Source organism: Natrix helvetica, assembly GCF_964273705.1.
Source record: "Natrix helvetica genome assembly, chromosome: 2".
Classification (NCBI taxonomy): domain Eukaryota; kingdom Metazoa; phylum Chordata; class Lepidosauria; order Squamata; family Natricidae; genus Natrix; species Natrix helvetica.
This window is the reverse complement of record NC_138552.1, coordinates 287304555-287323828: the sequence shown is the minus strand read 5'-3', so window position 1 is coordinate 287323828 and position 19274 is coordinate 287304555. Positions and strand designations below refer to the sequence as shown.

The following is a 19274-nucleotide window of genomic DNA, read 5'->3' as shown; positions in this document are numbered from 1 at the left end:
TGACACCGTATTCGCAGCCCACCTCCCCCATCGTAACAAGACTAAGCGGTTCTTCTCCGTACTGATCCAATAAAAGCAATTATTTTGATATATACAAAAACCCAACCACGCTTTGAATGAATTGCTAATATAACATGCTACCTGACAGTAATAAATCTGGACCTTCGTTGTAACACCTCTGAAAGATTTAGCTGTGGAATTTCACTTACTGAAAATCGCATTGAAAGTTTATCACAGGTTCTTAGGGATAATTTGGTTATTTGTGGAAGTGTGGGAGTATAACTTTCAACAGTTAATTCATTTCTGGGTCCCCGTCCCCCCCCCACGTTTAAAATCAAGAGGTGATGGCTTTCCAAATTCAGGCAGATGGAGCCTTTTTGGACAATGTTGCCATGATAAGGCTAGTTTGTTTTGTTGTTTTATTGGCTGGGGCTTCTCAAACCTTGGTGGGAAGCAAGTGTCAAAATGTCAGAGAAAACAGCAAATCCAGGATATTCCACCTCCTTTTGGCCAGAAAATTCAGGGAGTGGTCATAGGTCAGTGATTTTTCTCTGTTTATTACTTCTACTTTGCTGTAGAAGTGTATGCAGCATAGCAATCAAAAAAAAAAATTCTATAAAAGCACTTACCATCTTTTAGGTCAGCCAGAGGGATGTATGTGTGTGTAAGAGTGTGTGTGCATGTAGGTATCCATGCACAGTTTGTCTGGGGAATCTAAAAAACAAAGTGGTGGAAAGTTTAACAAAACTCAAAAGAGTTTGTTCAATCATGCACAAGGTGCTATTTTGGGAAGCATCAAGGGATACACCATCTCCTCAAATACCTAGACCAGTATTTCTCAACCATGGCGATTTCTGAGGGGGCGGACTTCAACTCCCAGAATTCCACAGCTAGCGTGGCCATTGAAAAGAATTCTGGGTGTTGAAGTCCACGCACTTGGATATTGCCGCGGTTAGGAAACACTGGACTAGATGATTAAATAAAGGAGTATCTTGACAATCTAAAACTGCGTTCCCCTTACAACTTACAACATTCAGAACTGGACTCAGAGGACCAGTAAAAGGAAGTCCACAGCTAAAGAGGACACTACGCTATGCAAGTTTATTGGCCCGAAAAATATCTCACTAGTGTGCAAACAAGATTGAATATTAACACTTAAAAAAAAAGGAGACACAAAATAAGCTGTAAAAAAGAAACAACCCCCCCCAATCAAAATAATCCCTCAATTTACAAAAAAAATATATATGAAGCTATCCGAAGTAAGAGGACCGTGATTTCTGTGTCTTCAGATACAATTATGATCACTTCTGCCCATGATTCTTTTTTTCCCCCCAGTTCCTCACGTAGTCCCACTCGTCAGCTTTGAAATCACTGGTTTGAAAATGATCAGAGGAGGAGCAAGTCTTTAAAAAAAAAAAAGGCAGCTGTATGAAATCGAAGTGAAAATCCAAAATAAATGTACAAGGACTGTTTCAAAAGTTAATTGCCTGGCACCATGTCGGACGGGGTGAGGAGATGAGAGGATCCAATTTAAGTGCGGCATGATCGTTTAGGGGGAAGTGGGGCTACAGGGAATAAGTCAGGTTTTTGTTTTTCTTTTTAAAAAAGAAGAAGCTTCACACCATCTTCTTAACATTGTGGCGCTTGAAACTGCCTGTGCTCCGTTGCTTCTGCACCTGGCTAGCTGAGCCATGGCGAATCCTTCCACTGTTGGAGTGTGCGGCCGTGGGAGAAAGTTCCACGTTCTCCTTGTCGATTCCTTGAAAAAAAAATATAAACGCATCAAGAAAGAAAAGAGGCACCGGTAGGCAAATTAGCGTCAAACCTTTGGCGGTTGATTATACAAATGGTAAAATAAAGTAACTGGCTATATCAAGGGCATTTCAAAAGAAGGAAGGAAGGAAGGAAGGAGGGAAGGAAGTGCATAGAAGTGCATATGGAGCTGAACTGAATTGGAAGGCAGCAGAAACCTACACTCCCCACATTCTTGGGGTCTAAACTCACCATCCTGCTGGCTATTCAGGCTACTGATACCACCCAGTTCCAGGGAAATGAAGTGCATAACTTTGAAATATATATGGACAATTAGTTTACTTAATTAGTTCGTGACTCTCTGAGACTCCTTGCTGAGTTTTGCAGGCATGTCAGCTCTCCAAGCCTGATAAGGTCTGTGACTGTAAATCCTCCCTTGAAAGACTTTGCTGGTTGTGAATGAGCAGAATTCACAATAAATTAATAAAAGGGTTTTTTTGTCGGGACAAGGAGTCTGCTTCGTGATGTGGGGAAGCCTGGGTCAGAACAGGTGTGAACTGAATCTTACCCAAAGGATATACAAAACGTGCATCTCTTTCTGAAGAGAAAGCACTTTTGAGATTTTAAACCAGGGACATCCCACCTTGGAACTTTTAAGATTTGTACTCCCAGAATTCCCCAGCCAGCCAAAGTTGCTGGTGGGACACTCCTGTTTTAAACCAAACGAATGTTTGATTAGAAACATAAGAAAAGGTTTGGAAGGAAAGAGAGAGAAATGGGTCAGAAAATGAGAATAAAGAAGGATGATGGAAAGAGAAGTACAAATTCTCCTACAAGAAGATGTAAGCTAACATTCATGGGGAGAAAATTATAGAAACGGTTCAAAGGACTTAAGTATTCTCTAAAGAAGGAAGAATAAAGTACTGACAGCTTTTGGGAGCAGATTTTTTTTTAAAGTCAGCTAAGGGATTAAGACAGAACATATATGCAGATATGGGGAGGCGGGGAGGAGGGGAGGGAGAGAACCAGAATTATTTCCTTCTTTCTTCTGTCATTTTAAAACTGGGGACCATCCAAATATAGTCTATTTAAAATGATTTAGAGCAGATAGGAGAATGTCCCTAATATAACTCAGAATCTCCTAGGGGTGGACCATTTTGGGTCTGTAACCCAAATATTACAGCCAGATGGAACTATCTTCAATCTCCAGGGCTAATATAGGTAGTCCTCGACTTAGAACCACGATTGAGTTCAACATTTCTGTTGCTATGCGAGACAGTTGTTTAAGCGAGTTTTGCTCCATTTTGCAACCTTTCTTGCCATAGTTGTTAAGTGAATCCTGCTTCCTCATTGACTCTGCTTATCAGAAGGTTGCAAAAGCTGATTGCATGACCCCACGACTCTGCAACCGTCATAAACATGAGGCAGTTGCCAAGGATCTGAATTTTGATCACATGACCCCGGGGATGCTGCTGTGCAAAAAATAGTCATAGTTCACCTTTTTTCAGTGCTGTTGTAACTGACTGGTTACTAAATGAACGGTTGTAAGTCAAGGACTACCTGTACATTGTCTTAAGAAAGATGGGTGGTTTATAGCAAGGAGGAAGAATGAGGTTTGCCGGTGATTAAGAAGAAACTTATCATTCAGTCCCATCCTAGAGTTGGAATTACCTGCTATAATCATTTTCAAAGTTGGAGATTTGAGTTATCCGTTTGGAGAGCTGGTTCTTGAAAGTGATTTGAGAAATGGAGGGTGGGGGGAGATATACATTGATTACAGGTGAGACTTATGTTTGGTCTTTTGGACTTATGGTTATGGATGTTTCACTCCCCAACAGTGCACTGAGGATGCTGCATGTAAATAAGTCTGCCCAGAGGCAAGGCTTTTACTGACGATAATCTGAAAATCTCAAAGAAACGGGGGGGACAAATATTGGGGTTAGGAAACAAAGCAATTCTTATTGAATCGAGGCTCTGTGAAAACCTGTCAGAACAGGCATGTCCCTGAGTGAACAGCTTCCTCTCCACTACTGTTCTCCTGAGAGATTGCAATGTTTGAGCAGTTACAAGTAGGCAAGACATATTTTGTGGCACATGGAGGTGATCTGGTAGCTAATTTATTTATTTATTTATTTATTTATTACTTGAACTTATTAGTCGCCCCCTCTCCCCACAGGGACTCGGGGCGACGTACAAAGGTATTATATAGCGTATAGAGGAGGTAAGAATAAATAAATAAGTTACAATACTTAAAAAGTTAAAACCCCAGTGAAATTAACCCTTAAAAACTAAAATTACAATTAAAAATGCCCTGGGCTGGGGAGGTTGTAGAGTTATGCCAGGTCAGCTAGTCGAAACAGGTAGGTTTTCAGCTTCATATGGAAGGAGCGAAGGTCGGTTGTAGTTCTGATGTCTGGGGGGAGGTCATTCCAAAGGGTGGGGCCCACTACAGAGAAGGCCCTACTTCTGGGCGCTGCCCTCTGGCACTCTCTGGAGGACGGCACCCGGAGGAGTCCCTCTCTGTGTGAGTGGACGGGTCGCAGGGATGTATGGGGCAATTGTGTGCTAAACCACATCTCTCATAATCCCCAGGGCCATGCTGCCTCAGAACTATGGTAGTTGCACTCCAACATCCCTGGGATGTCTTAGATCCAATAATGGTTTGGATCTGGGTCTGCGTTATGAGAGAGATCCAACCAACTTCACTCTCTTTAAACATCAAGATTCTGGCGAGGAAGACCACAGAATAAGGTGAGCAATGCTAGCAAAGAAAAACAGCGAAGAAATACATCTATTAAAATTGGTAACCCAAAGAGCCAAAGGGAACTTCTATTTAGGAGCTGGTGGTTAGAATGCGGTATTGCAGGCCGACTGCCCACAGCCTGGAGTTCGATCCTGACGGGGCTCAAGGTTGACCCAGCCCTCCAGCCGCCTGAGGTCGGTAACACCAGGACTAAGATGGTTGGGGGTAAGATGTTGACGCTATAAACCACTTAGAGCAGGGGTCCCCAAACTTGGCAACTTTAAGACTTGTGGACCAGAATCCTCCAGCCAGGGAGGGGCTGTCTCCACCCTCTTCCTCTCACACAACATGTCAGGACTGAGCTGCCTCTTATTCCTCTGGCATGCATGCCCCCTCACTCCTGGGAATCCAATCTACTATGTTCCATCATAAATGGCAATCTTTTGAAGAAATGATGGGAAATGCCCCGGAGGCTTTAAAAGGGAATAGAACTAGAGTTTAAGTGATCTCCATCGGAGACGGACCAGTACATCCACTCTAGGCCCATTTCATTCTGCTGCTCCTGAACATGTCCTGTCTCTCCCACAGGGGAGCAGAAGCATTGGGCTCAGGCATTGGAGTCCTGCATTTCCCTTTGTCAAAAGAATCATAGTGTCAGGCCTGGAAGCCATCTTTTGCATTGGGCCTTCAGGCCTGCCACATTTTCTACTGTGGGGAAATGGGAGAGGGGATTATATGCAGCATGGGAGATATATAGTCATAACAACATCCCTTTCTCAGAGAGTCAAGGACGTCTTGACCTGCAGCTACGATGAGGTGACAGGGAGGCACCTCCAGTTTTGGACAATGCTCGATTGGGCCATGTGATGGACGTGTGTGTGCTGGGCAAGGACTTGAAGTTTCTTTTGGGTGAGGAAAACCTGGAAACTTTCAGATTTGGGTTTCCCCAGATGTGCCAATATGACATCTCTAATAAAATGGAACTTTGAGGTAAAAACTCAAGCCTTGGAGTTTTCTTTCGTTGGGGGTGTTAGCTGGAACCTTGACACATCAAATCATAGGGCCAGAAGGCACCTTGGGAGGTCTTCTAGTCCAATCCTTTGCCCAAGGCAGGAGTCCTTATATCATCCCACACAAAATGCTTGTCCATTCTTTTCTTGAATGCAATGGAGCGCCCCTAACTCCGAGAGACAAGCCATTCTTCTCATTGACAGGACATTCCTCCAGGTTGAATCTCCCTCTGAGGAGCTCCCATCTATCCCTTCGCGTCCCGCCTTTGGGTGCAATGGAGAATGAATGGACTCCCTCTTCCCTGAGACAAGCCCTTCAAAAGTGGGTAGACATCTTTTGACTAGCCATGTTACCCACCAAAAAAGAAAAAAAATCCCTTTCGTTTTCCAAAAGCAATTATAGCTCATGCAAGCAAAATGGAAGAGATGGAGGGGGAGGGGGAGGAGAAAGAGAGAGAATGTGTACCTGGGCGAGGAAAGTTGGATGAAAACGGCTGATTTAGAGCAAGGCAGAGATGCTTCACAGACACAAGAGGAGAGAGGTAAGATGAGTGCTCAACCATCAGGATTGGGGGAAAGATACAAAACATTTACTGGACAGGGATAATGTGTGCATCTCTCTATCCCTCCCAGTGTCCTTCCCCTGCCCAGCTCACCCCATCGTCCTCACTTCTACACAAATCAAATGCACGGAAAAAACCCCAACATATTTTTGTTTCAACGGGGAACTTTTTAAGAGGAGAACATTGGAGAAGGCCTGACTCTCGTCCCAGGACCTGTTTCAATGCAGAAGGAAGAAGCAAGCAAAACCACTTACTTGGTGCAGCTATCATACCGGATGTCAAAAGGAGAGAGTTAAAAAAAAGTTCCTTTTTGATGTCTCTAGCCCTGTGATGGACACGGGCCCAAAGTGGTATGCAGAGCCATGTTGCCTGGCACATGAGCCGTCGCCCCAGCTCAGCTCCACTGACAGTGGAGGTGCGCACGCCTCCCGCCAGCTAATTTTCGGGTCTCTGCCATACATGTGGGGGGGTGGGACATATGCGGGAGACGCGTGCACATGTGGGGGGGGGTGCATGCATGCGCAGGGAGCAGGGGGAGTGCAGTGCCCCTCACGGTCCATTTTTACTCCCAGGAGGCTTCAGGGAGGCCTACCAAAATGGGTTGTGCGGGGAGGGGGGGGGAGTTGCGCAAGTAAGTGCAGGGGAACGCAGGAGAGTCATGTATGCATGCGCAGGGAGGCGGGGGAGTCGCGTGTACATGCGCAGGGATTGGGTTGTGGTGGTCGCGCGCACATTGCATGGAGGGGCGTGCACGCTTTCGGCACATGACAACAAAAAGGTTAGCGATCACTGCTCTAGCCCATAGTTTCTCAATCTTGACAACTTTTAAGATGGGTGGACTTCAACTCCTAGACTTCCCCAGCTAGCATGGTGGTTGAGGAATTCTGAGAGTTGAAGTCCACGCATTTATACAATACAATACAATACAATAGTAGAGTTGGAAGGAACCTTGGAGGTCTTCTAGTCCAACCCCCTGCCTAGGCAGGAAACCCTATACTGTTTTAAAGTTGCCAATGTTAAGAAACCTTGTTCTTAGCCTAAAGCAGAGTATCATATTGAAACTCCCAAAGAAATCTCACACTAGACAAAGTGGACACTGTTATACACTATTGAAATAATAGAAAATACTTGTAGCTCGGGTTTTAGATTTCTGACAATGGTTTGCTATCCAAGCCTGTCTCAATTTAGTTTCTGAAACATTTCATTACCAGACCAGGTTACACCATCAGCAGAATTTTCTTTCCTATTCTCCTTTGCTAATAAAATGTCTTGTGTGCCAGTTTGGTCAGTTGATCGTGCGACCGGTTGTTCATTTGGAATTATATTTAAATTCTGAGCAGCAACAGGGGAACCAATCAGCTGCTCACAATTTAAATATAGCTCCAAACGGACAACCAATCATATGACCAACTGACCAAACTGGCACACAAGACATTTTATAAGCTAAGACGAATAGGACAAGAAAATACTACTGATGGTGTTACCTAGCCTGGTAACGAAACGTTCAGAAACTAAATTGAAACAAGCTTGGAGAGCAATCTCCAAAAACTTCCAGAACTCCCCAAACTATTAATAATTCCTTCTAGGATTGAAGCAACCCTGTTTGGGCAAATCAAGAGATTTGCTCAGTGTCTTTGACTAAAAGTTCTCCCTCTGCTTCTGATGTAACTTTAGGAAGTGTAGAGCAGATACTTCCAGCTGCAGCCCCGAACCTGCCTTCTGATTGGCCATTATTGCTTCAGACATTCACTTTGGGGGTCAAACATCTGGGGAATTCCTGCTTTCTCAATTTTTGTTTTTCATGGAAAACCCACAACCCCCGTCCATTTAGAGGAACGACATAGGAATTAACACAGAGAAACAATAGGTAAGTCAGGGAAGGTTGAAAACCAATTTCTATATTTTTCTTTACAGTAATTTCATGAACGCTTTCAATTAATGGACAACTGTGTTTTACGTGGAACAGGAGAGAAATCTTGCAGTTGCTTCTCACATTACAGCCTAAAGTACAAATAAGGTAAAGTTAAAGGTTCCCCTTGCACATATGTGCTAGTTGTTCCTGACTCTAGGGGGCAGTGCTCATCTCTGTTTCAAAGCCAAAAAGCCAGCGCTGCCCAAAGACGTCTCCGTGGTCATGTGGCCGGCATGACTAAATGCCGAAGGTGCACGGAATGCTGTTACCTTCCCACCAAAAGTGGTTCCTATTTTTCTACTTGCATTTTTACATGCTTTCGAACTGTTAGGTTGGCAGAAGCTGGGACAAGTAATGGGAGCTCCTTCCGTTATGTGGCGCTAGGGATTTGAACCACTGAACTGCCAACCTTTCTGATCGACAAGCTCATCGTCTTAGCCCCTGAGCCACCATATCCTAAAGTACAAATAGGAAGGGGCTTAAACTCTTTCGGTAGAGGCTGTGTTCTTATCACATAACTAACAAGTCAGCTGGATGGGGAACAGCAATAATAAAAATGCAACAATAAAACAACATATCAAACAAACAAACAAACAAACAAGAAAAGCCTAGTGCCAAATCAACATCATTTCACATATCGAACTATGCAATCTCTTGCTATCCCCCCATTTGGGAGAAAAGCCAACACTTACTGGCTTTCTAGAAAGCGAAGTGATTGCAAGCTTGTTGGATGCCAGGGGAAGGATGTTTCACGGCACAGGAGGAGCTACAGAAAAGATATGCTTCCTAGCTACCACTAGATGGCGATATTTGCGAGAGCAAAAATACCTGGAAGGTGACCGTCACTCTATCTTAACTTGGCTGCTACAGAGCCTATCCAAAGATTTTTTCCTTTGAAGATATTTTGCTTCTCATCCAAGAAGCTTCTTCAGCTCTGACAGGATAGTAGGGAGGCGAAGAAGCTTCTTGGATGAGAAGCGAAATGTCTTCGAAAGAAAAGAAAAAAAAGAAACCCCAGTTGCTGCCTGAAAAAGCACCTTTGGGGCAACTGTGACCTGCATGACTGAGAATCTCTACAGACTGCTAGGGCCTAATTAAGGAACTTCCAAGAAAAACAACAACGCCCCTACCAACACTGACAGGACAAGCCACTAAGTACACTGTATAAATAGAGAGCAAACCCTACTCCCTTCTAGCATTGAAGTTATTACCTGGTTGGTTAATGAAACGTCTGTAAGAAAACTACCAAGCTCAGGGTGCATCAAGGACTCCCACAGCTGCTTCACTGAACTGGATAATTGTACTGCAAAGGCTTATTTTGTATGGTTATGGGCATGACTTAGGAACAAGCCCCAATTGATTTTAAAGGTAAAGGTTCCCCTCGTACATATGTGCTAGTCATTCCCAACTCTAGGGGGCGGTGCTCATCTCAGTTTCAAAGCCAAAGAGTCAGCGCTGCCCGAAGACGTCTCCGTGGTCATGTGGCCGGCCATGACTAAATGCCGAAGGCGCACGGAATGCTGTTCCCTTCCCACCAAAAGTGTTTCCTATTTTTCTACTTGCATTTTTACGTGCTTTCGAGCTGCTAGGTTGGCAGAAGCTGGGACAAGGAACGGGAGCTCACTCCGTTACGTGGCGTTAGGGATCCGAACCACCCAACTGCTGACCTTTCTGATCGACAAGCTCAGTGTCTTAGCCACTGAGCCACCGCGTCCCTGTTTCAATTTGGTTTTAGGCAAGATTATTATATTTTTGAAGGTAAAAATAATCTGTGACTCTGTTAGCTGTGCAACCAGCTGATCGTTCCTCCAATTATCACACAACCTTTAAAAATACTAGTAAGGGAAAGATGAAGAATAGTGTGGGGACACCATCAATTCTGATGTACTGGCTATGTATTCACTGGAAACTAAACATATTAGTTGATTCTTCAATCCACCCTCATGGATCTCCTTAAATAAGTAGGAGTGCCAAAATACTGAAGATGGGGGACTTCTGGTGCAATGAGTGAGGGAAAGGGTCCACCACCCGCCACCCAAGGAAGATGGGCCCAAACCAGAATAGGAATGGGATGACCCCAGATTGAGAAATGAATGGCAAACTGACCTGGGGAATGCTGGGAAGTTGCAAGGGAGGTCATGGAATTCGAAAGGTTCAGGTTTGCGGTAATGCTGAGCTGGCTCTGCACTGCAGGAGGGTAAGGAGATGTTGGGGTCAGGAGGGACTCTTCACTGATCTCCTCATCCATTCCAGGCAAGTAGGTATCGATCAAGGCGTCAAGGAACTTCACAATCAGCTCAGCGTAGTCGGGTATTTGACTTTGCTGGAAGAAAATGAAAAAAAGAATGAACTTCCTATTTCTTTTTGTTTGTTTGTTTGTTTTTGGTGGTGTCCTTGTTGGTCTCTGAGCTTTTTTTCCCCTTGCAGACATTTTGTTACCCAACTAGGTAACATAATCAGGGCTTTTGTTCTCTATTTGTGCATAACAGAGAATAAAATACTATATTTGTGTATATGCCCTGTTGATATGGGTGGGAATTGTCTGGTGGCTCCTTGGTTAGGCTGTTGGCTCAAGGAACCACCAAGAAAACTTCCACCAATTAACAGGATAAGCCACTAGAACACTGTTTCTCAAACTTGGCGACTTTAAGTCCTGTGGACTTCAACTCCCAGAATCCCCCAGCCAGCATAGCTGGCTGGGGAATTCTGGGAGTTGAAGTCCACAGGACTTAAAGTCGCCAAGTTTGAGAAACACTGCACTAGAATATAAACCCTCCTCCCTTCTAGAACTGATTATGTTACCTGGTTCAGGAGTCTCCAACCTTGACAACTTTAAGACTTGTGGACTTCAACTCCCAGAATTCCTCAGCCAGCTTTGCTTGTGGATTTCAACTCCCTTTAACACTTGTGGACTGGGAGTTGAAGTCCACAAGTCTTAAAATGGCCAAGGTTGGAGATCCCTGATCTATCTGGATAATGAAACCTGTATAAGAAAACAACCAAGTTCAGAGACCACCAAGTACCCCATAGGTTCAATGCTGAGCTACAAATATTTTCTTTTATCAGAATCATTCCCCCTCCTCTTTATCTTAATCAACGGATCCCACACTTCCCAAGAGGTCTTCTCCAACTGGGACTACTCCTTTTACCTCTTGCCAACGTCAAAGGATTCCAGATCTAAGGCCAAATCTCTTCCAGCTAAAAGAGCAAACGGTCAGCCAGAAACCACATGCTCTGAATCAAGCTCTCTGAAAAAAAGTCAACTGGACTGCACGGGGTTAAGTTCTTCATTATTTGACTTTTCCACAAAATAGGGGGGAAAAACCCCAACATTCAACTACTTTTTATAGATTTCTGATAGTGCTTTGGCTACCTGTGTCAGTTTTTTAAGGCTACCAAAGCTTCATGTGTTATGAAATACCGTATTTATCGGCGTATAACACGCACTTTCCCCCCCGAAAAATAGGGGGCAAATGATGTAATACGCTGATATAATGTTAAGAAGCCATGTTTTTACAGTTTAATACGGCCCTTTAACAGCCCTCCCTGCTCTATGTAAATGCGTCCCGCCCACAGCAAGCAGAAGACCTTTCAAATTTCTCTCCCACCACCTCCTTTTCGCGCTTTTCCTTTCCCTTTTCCTCCTTCAAGCTCCGTGCTCGCTGGAGGAAAAGGGGAGTGGGGGGGGGGGTATTTCCGAGTTCCAAAAGCAGAAGACCTTTCAAATTTCTCTCCCACCACCTCCTTTTCGCGCTTTTCCTTTCCCTTTTCCTCCTTCAAGCTCCGTGCTCGCTGGAGGAAAAGGGGAGGGGGGGGTATTTCCGAGTTCCAAAAGCAGAAGACCTTTCAAATTTCTCTCCCACCACCTCCTTTTCGCGCTTTTCCTTTCCATTTTCCTCCTTCAAGCTCCGTGCTCGCTGGAGGAAAAAGGGAGTGGGGGGGGGGTATTTCCGAGTTCCGAAAGCAGAAGACCTTTCAAATTTCTCTCCCACCACCTCCTTTTCGCGCGCGCACACACACTTCGCCTCCTTCAAGCTCCGTGCTCGCTGGAGGAAAAGGGGAGTGGGGGGGTATTTCCGAGTTCCGAAAGCAGAAGACCTTTCAAATTTCTCTCCCACCACCTCTTTTTCGCGCACGCGCACACACAGGAAAAGCAGACAAGCAGGAGAGAGAAGAAAGAAGGCAGGAAGGCAGAAGGAAGGGAAGGATGGAACTGGAAGGGAGGCAGGAAGGAAGGGAAGGAGGGGAGGAGGGAGTAAGGATAGACAAGCAAGAGGGAAAGAGGAAAGAAAGCAGGAGGGCAGAAGGGAGGTGGAAGGAAGGAAAGAAAAGCAGACACGCTGGAGGGAAAGAGGAAAGAAGGCAAGCAGGCAGGAAGGAGGCAGAAGGAAGGAGGGAAGGATGGAATTGGAAGGGAGGCAGGGAAGGAGGGAGGGAGAAAGGAAGGATAGGAGGATAGGGAAAGAGGAAAGAAGGCAGGCAGGCAGAAGGGAGGGAGGTGCAAGGAAGGAAGGAAGCATAGATAAGCAGGAGGGAAAGAAGGCAGGCAGGAGGAAAGAGGAAGGAGGGAACTGGAAGGGAGGCAGGAAGGAAGGGAAGGAGGAAGGGAGGGTGGAAGGAAGGATAGACAAGAGGGAAAGAGGAAAGAAAGCATCTGAATGTACTAAACACGAGTCTTCAGGGAAAAGATGCTTCAAAGTTCTTTATTTGAAATTTAAATTTTTTTCCTGAAATTTCCCTCTTAAAATGAAGGTGCGTGTTATACGCCTGTGCGTGTTATATGCCGATAAATACGGTATACAATTGGACTTCGAGTCCATAGGTCGTAATGGATATGGTCCCTCAGTTAAAATAAGATTTTTTTAAAAAAAATAGGAAAATGATTACCTAACACCACCCACTTCTGAAATCAGGTTTCTCTGTTTCTACCAATTCAAAGTCAATTTGAGGTTGTGTCCATCCAATGTCACTTTGGTAGCAAAACCATTTCTAATATAACATGTTAAGCTAATGGTTCATGGCTCAGTAATTCTAGATGGCTGTTAAGAAGAGTCCTCTGGAGAAAGGGGTGCTTGGGTTTCAGATATTTGTCCTCTGGCATAAAAAGAGGCCAAGAAAAGGAAAGGGAGCCCTGCCATTATGGTGGGTGAACGAGAACTAGCAACTGATAAGGCAAAGTATGACACAATGGACTGGGCCTAGATGAAGAATAGACTGGCTAACAAGGCTTGAGGCATCCAGCTTGACTTAGTTTCTTGACCTATGGTATTTGGAGGTTCTTGGTCTACAAGCGTTTATTACACTGGAACTACCAGTATTGGGGGAGAAAGGGCACAGCTATTCTTAGCAGTAAAGTTCTGGGACTGACTTTAGAGAGTTGGAAGTACAGAGGCTTCCAAATATATGTAAATTCAACAGAACGCTAGGAGAATTGTTTGACACTTAACTACACAGACTCCTAGAATTGTCAAGTTGGAAGGGAGCACAAGGACCATCTAAGTCCAACCCTCTGGCCTAAAGGGACTGTATTTTTCAGAGTTTAAGACGCACCTTTTTCCCTCAAAAAAGAGGGTGAAAATCTGGGTGTCTTATACACTGAATACAGCATTTCTGGCCTCCTGAAACCCCTCCCCCTTAGCAAAAATGGCCGTGCATAGCCTTTAGAAGGCTTCCAGAGTGCTCTTGGGGGCTGGGGAGGGCAAAAATGAACGAAAAAAGGGCCATTTCTTGTTCATTTTTGCCTTCCCCCCAGCTTCCAGGAGCACTCTACAAGCCTCCTAAAGGCTATGCATGCCCCCCCTTTTTTTTTTTTTTGACAAAAGCGGGCCCATTTTCATGAAAAAAAAGTAGTTTTTCAGGAGGTCTGCAGAGTGCAAAAACTTTTTTTTATTTGCCTCTTCAAAATCTTCATGCGTCTTATACTCTGAAAAATACGATAATCTTCGATTTACAAACATTCATTTAGTGACTGTTTGAAGTTACAACAGCACTGATAAAAGTGGCTTATGACCAGTCCTTGCACTTACAACCACTGCAGCATTGCCCATGGTCAAAATTCACAATATATGAATAAGACATATGATATATATGACTGTAAAATATTTCAAGGCTGAAAACATCCAAATCAGAAACATCCGTTCCAAGATCAAACTACCCTCCAGTCCCCAGTCCCCAGAACCGCTCTGACATTAGGCTGTTTCTAGTGACTACTGATACATTTTCTTATTAATCCTCCAGTGGAACTCAAACTCTCACATCCACCCTGATTTTACCAAGACTACCATGTGGCATTCAGTCTGAAAGAAGCCCAAAATCACTCACCTTAGAAAATGGTCCTGCAAACCTCCACAAACCGTTAAATCCGAAACCTGCAAATGAACAGCAGCAGCGACAACAAAGAGAGAGTCGTTTTATTAGGAAAATGATGAGACAATGCTAACTGCTACATAATCCACAAGCATTCCTTCTTATTCTTTGGTTGAAGTCTGGTCTACAAATCCTGATTAATCACTTTGATGGCTGCACCACCCCAGGAACCCATCAAGGAACTCACCAGTGGTGGGTTCCGGATCCCGTTGCAACCGGTACGGTGGAACGGGACCCGGCGTCCACCATTCACCTCTTGCGACACCTCTGCGACGCTCCAGCTGCTAGGCGGAGCATCACGCAAGCGCTGTGCGCTTCATGCGCGGAAGAGCTGAAGAGCTCAAATACAGGTAAGGAGCTCAGGCGGGCAGGTGGGCCCTCCGGAGCACAGTATCGTAACGGTACCCAGTGCTCCCGGCAGGCACCGGTACACTTGTACTGGGGCGTACCGCCTGCAACCTACCACTGGAACTACCCTTAAGGCCATAAGCACAATTGGCCTATCACCTCAGATCCCAGAACTCCATTCTATACCTGGAGGCTAGTCAACAGGTACAGATAATTCAGTGTATAGCGGACAAGGGAGACTCAATTCACACTTCTAAACCAGGTTGAGCGTGCAAAATGTAACATGCTTTTCAGCCACTGAAATAATGTAGTTTAACATTTTTAACGGTTCAGCTCTCTTGTCCATTTATCATCAAAATCATAACTATTACTCCAACAATGTCTCAACCCCAGACATTTCCGATATGTATGCAATAAAATACAACACAGTAGTATGATGCCTACAGCAGGAGCCGTAAAACTAGTAAAATGCAATCGTTAAGGCATAAAGCCTATTTTTAATTAGCCCTGTATTTGCTTTCTTGCAACCATTAAAATGGGAGGGAAGGAACAACTTAAAAGAAAGTGAAGGGAATTGAGACGGTGTGTGTGGGTGAGAGAGAGAGAAATTCTTCTGGAATTCTCACTGAAGGGAAATCATTTACTTTGTAGGTTAGTGGCATTTGTGTTGTTTTAAAACTCTCTGCTGCTTTTCTGTATTGTTTACCAACCTTTCTCAAAAAAAAAATCTGCATGAAGGACAGTCACCATGAGGGAGTAAGTACCCAAAGGACATTATTTTTAAATGTAAAAAAATAGAATTAGTACTCCTTGCCCATTAGTTTTAAGATCAGGCAATCCCTTTACATCCCTTTCAAATGAAATTATGGGTCTTTCTGCAAAAGAAGTAAGGAAATATTTGGTGCAGCATTCATTTTAAGCCAAGGCACACAGAACTGGAATAGACCATACAGGCCATGGATTCCAATTCTCCATGGAGGAATATAAAGCCTTTTCAAGAGGTGACTCTCTGGCCTTCAGTGAAAGGGTGCCCACAAGCTCCCAGGATCAGGTGTTTCACTACTGTATCAAACTTCCTTCCCCCCCTCAGAGATCACTTCCGGTCACTGAAGGTGACAGACGTTGTTGTCCGCTGTTCGTCTCTCTGGTGGGCTCCTTTTAGGAGCACAGGCGGTCTCGGAGGGACCACCTGCTGCAGGGCGGCTTGCTGGAACCCCCCGGATTCGGCGGCAGCCGGCGGGGGTGTTTCCAGCCTCGCCCCAGGAGCCGGGGAGCGGAGGGGGGCCATGGAACAGCATTTGGCTGTCTTCCTTTCGCTGAATGGGCTCCGAGAGGAAGGAGTTAATTAAGGAGGAGCGGCTGGAATGCGGGTGGCGAGAGATCCATCTTAATCTCCTTAATCATTGTTAATGGATAAGCAGCAGACTATTGTAAATTCGTGTTCAATCTATTTGAAGCTGGAAGATTAGAGGGAGGATTTTCTTTCTCTTTACCTCCCTCGGATAAAGTGGCATTTGAATTCTCTCTCTCTATACCGGAATGGAGAGAGAATAAAGGCTGACTTATCACCTGTATTAACTATGTGAGAAAGATTTATATCACAACTGCAAGAGGTGATTGCTGAGCTGTTTTCTTAAAAAAAAAACTTTATGGAAATTTTTATTCTTCTCCCTGTGAAAGGAGGAGCCAAGATGGCTCCCTTCCGTCTTCGTCTTTGTACTTACAGATGAAGTCTGCCTTTTGAAACTACTTTGAAAAAATCTCTGGCATTGTATTATTACCACCTCTGAAGGACCCCTGGACCTCTCCTGTTATGTGGTCTTCCTGGATTTTGATTATTTGCTTTTCCCCTTTCTGGTGTGCCTTCGTGCCTTGGAACTATGATGGAGAACTTTCCACTTTTGGATTTGCCTGCCTCCTTGGAACGGCACAGCTGCGCACTCCACTGACGCCATTTCTTTTGTAAAAGATTTATACCATCTCTGAACTTAGATAAATGGGGCCCAAAAAACCACCAACGGGCAAGTCATTCTTGGCTCCTACTTCTGCCACCTCCAGCCCAATTATGCATCAGACAAAAATTACTTCATTGTTACAACAAGAAGGGACTGGAGAGAGCTCAAAAGACTTATCTGTTACCCAAATGTTTCAGGAAATTATGAGGGATCAAAATGAGTTGAAAAAAGAGGTGACAGACCTCAAAGAAGAACTCAGAGGTGTACAACACCATATAACAGAAAATAAACAAAGAATTAGTATGTTGGAGGAGGGGGCAGCTGGGTTGGGGGAGGAGGTTAAGGCAATCTGGAAGGGGAATTTAGAATTGGAAAATTTTATGGCAAAGATAGAACTTGAAAGAATGTCCTTTTTTCTCAGATTCCAGAACCTACCAGAGACAGAATATGAAGATCTTAAGGATATTATGAGTACAATTTTAGCAGAATATATTAAGAGAGACAAAGAACAGTTGTGGTGGGATATGGATCTGGTTTACAGGATTAATTCGGCATATGCTAGAACACATAATGTTCCAAGGGAGGTACATGTTAAATTTCTTAGGAGGACCACGAGGGATGAGGTGCTAGGGGCCCAAAGGGGGGGACCACTAAAATATAAAGACAAAGAAATTACCATTCTTAAGCAAATTCTGAAAAAAATAAGAGAAAAAAGGAGGAAGTACTCCTCCTTATCAAAGACATTATATAATAAAGGAGTTTGGTTTAGATGGTTATTGCCAGAGGGAATGTTGATTTTTTGGGAGGGAAACAGAATTAGAATTAATATAGTGGGGAAGGCAGAAGCCTTCATTAAAAAACACAGTTCTCTCCTAGAGGACGAAAATATGGGAGGTAGTGAAAAAGGTAGTAATGTACAAAATATGAAGGAGGGAGGGGCTGTGGCTCCATCTGGGGACAGGGGGGAGGGAGCAATAGCGAAAAGGCTCAGGTCACAAAAATAAATGTATTTGAAATATTATTGTAATTGTTGATATACTAGAAAGTGACAAAAAAGAGATGATTGAACACATGGTTGATATAATGTAGAACAAGATTCTGTTTTTGCTTATCCTTTATATGTTGTCTTTAACATTGTAAAAATTGTGAGATTTGGAGGGATTTCTACCACTAGCACGGGAGCTGCCAAAATTTTCTATGTACCTTTTTACCTTTCCCCATAAATGTTTAAAAACCAATAAAATTCTTTAAAAAAAAAACTTCCTTCCCCTTCTCAAAAAGCAGAAGGGAGGGGAAAAAATGTTAAAAAGCGCTGTTGGTCCAAATGGAGAATAAAAAAATACATCCCTCAAACAGCCTTTTGGTACAAATCACTTTACTATACAGTTTTCTTTTGAAAGGTAGCCTAAGGTACTGATGAAAGAGGGTTTTTTAAGATATATATATATATGTAGGTCTTTGGTTGTTCGGGTTTTCTCCCGCGTAGAATTGGAAGTATCTTCACGACGTTTCGATGGTGGCACGACCACAAACGCGAAGCCAAACAACAGTAACGCAGCTCACCAGCTCAAATCCCTCTGCAACTCAGACCAACACAAGCACAACCAGGCCCCCACCCAAACAGAACACGCCCCCATCCAATCAGAGCACAGACAAACTCCCATCCAATCAGAGCACAGCCAAGCCCCCTACCAATCAGAATACACCTCCACCCAATCAGAATGCAGCCAAGCTCCCACCCAATCAGCACAAACCTCCACTGGCAGTTAAAAAGAGGAACCGGCTGAGATCTCACATTGCTCCTGGAAGCACCAAGCTGGAAGCACCAAGCCAGAAGCACCAGCCTGAAGATGATGAATGAGACTTCATCGAAACGTCGTGAAGATACTTCCAATTCTACGCGGGAGAAAACCCGAACAACCAAAGACCTACATACAAACACCCGCGAAAACCTCAGAAAACATATATATATATATAAAAAAATGTTTACATTTTCTTACATTTTTACATTTCATTTATTAAGTTTATATGCCACCCACCTCATTGTTTTGAGTGACTCTAGGCCTCTAAATCACACATGCTATAAAGAACAAATATTGTGGGGGAAACCTAAAATAGTCTTATATAATCTATATCTGAGCAGAAATCCCCCCCCCCCTTCCAGTTCTTGAAAGAGTTGTAAGATACATACTCTGCAGATAAGACGTCTGGTACTGCGGTGGAGATTCTTCATGATAAACCACACTCTGAACAATCCCATGAATGGGATTCAATAAATTTGGATCTTGGCATTGCGATAAGAGAGTATTTATCTTGAAGTCCAATAAATTGTGCCTGGATAGCAAAATATATGCAATGTGTGATCAGGTTATCTCCTTCAAGTTTTTACTGCAGCAAATAATTTGGTTTTCAAGGGTGTTAAATCCGTCAAGGTTTTTATAACTATATAGAAATGAATATTGACATAGAAATGATTGTGAAAGCCAATTATTCTTGCCAAGAAATTTCATTTCCAGTGCTACTCCATCAAACCTTTTAAGCACCATACCAAAGTACTATCACCAAAATTGTACGGTGCAGGTATAGGTAGATAAACCCAAATAATTGTGTTCATCTTGAAAACCA

The 19274-nt window shown here is 43.8% G+C and overlaps 1 protein-coding gene across 2 annotated transcripts in view; it reads right to left on the bottom strand.

Moving 5' to 3' along the window:
- Nucleotides 1-1082: 1082 nt before the first annotated feature.
- NF1 (neurofibromin 1) overlaps nucleotides 1083-19274 on the bottom strand; it is a 287036-nt gene continuing 268844 nt past the window's right edge. For both annotated transcript variants that reach the window (XM_081945323.1, XM_081945324.1), the window contains 4 exons: nucleotides 18841-18983; nucleotides 14302-14348; nucleotides 10087-10303; nucleotides 1083-1759 (listed from right to left, as the gene is read on the bottom strand). In XM_081945323.1, coding sequence (XP_081801449.1) covers nucleotides 1617-1759; nucleotides 10087-10303; nucleotides 14302-14348; nucleotides 18841-18983 — 550 coding nt within the window. In that variant the 3' untranslated portion in view covers nucleotides 1083-1616. The remainder of the gene's footprint in view (nucleotides 1760-10086; nucleotides 10304-14301; nucleotides 14349-18840; nucleotides 18984-19274) is intronic.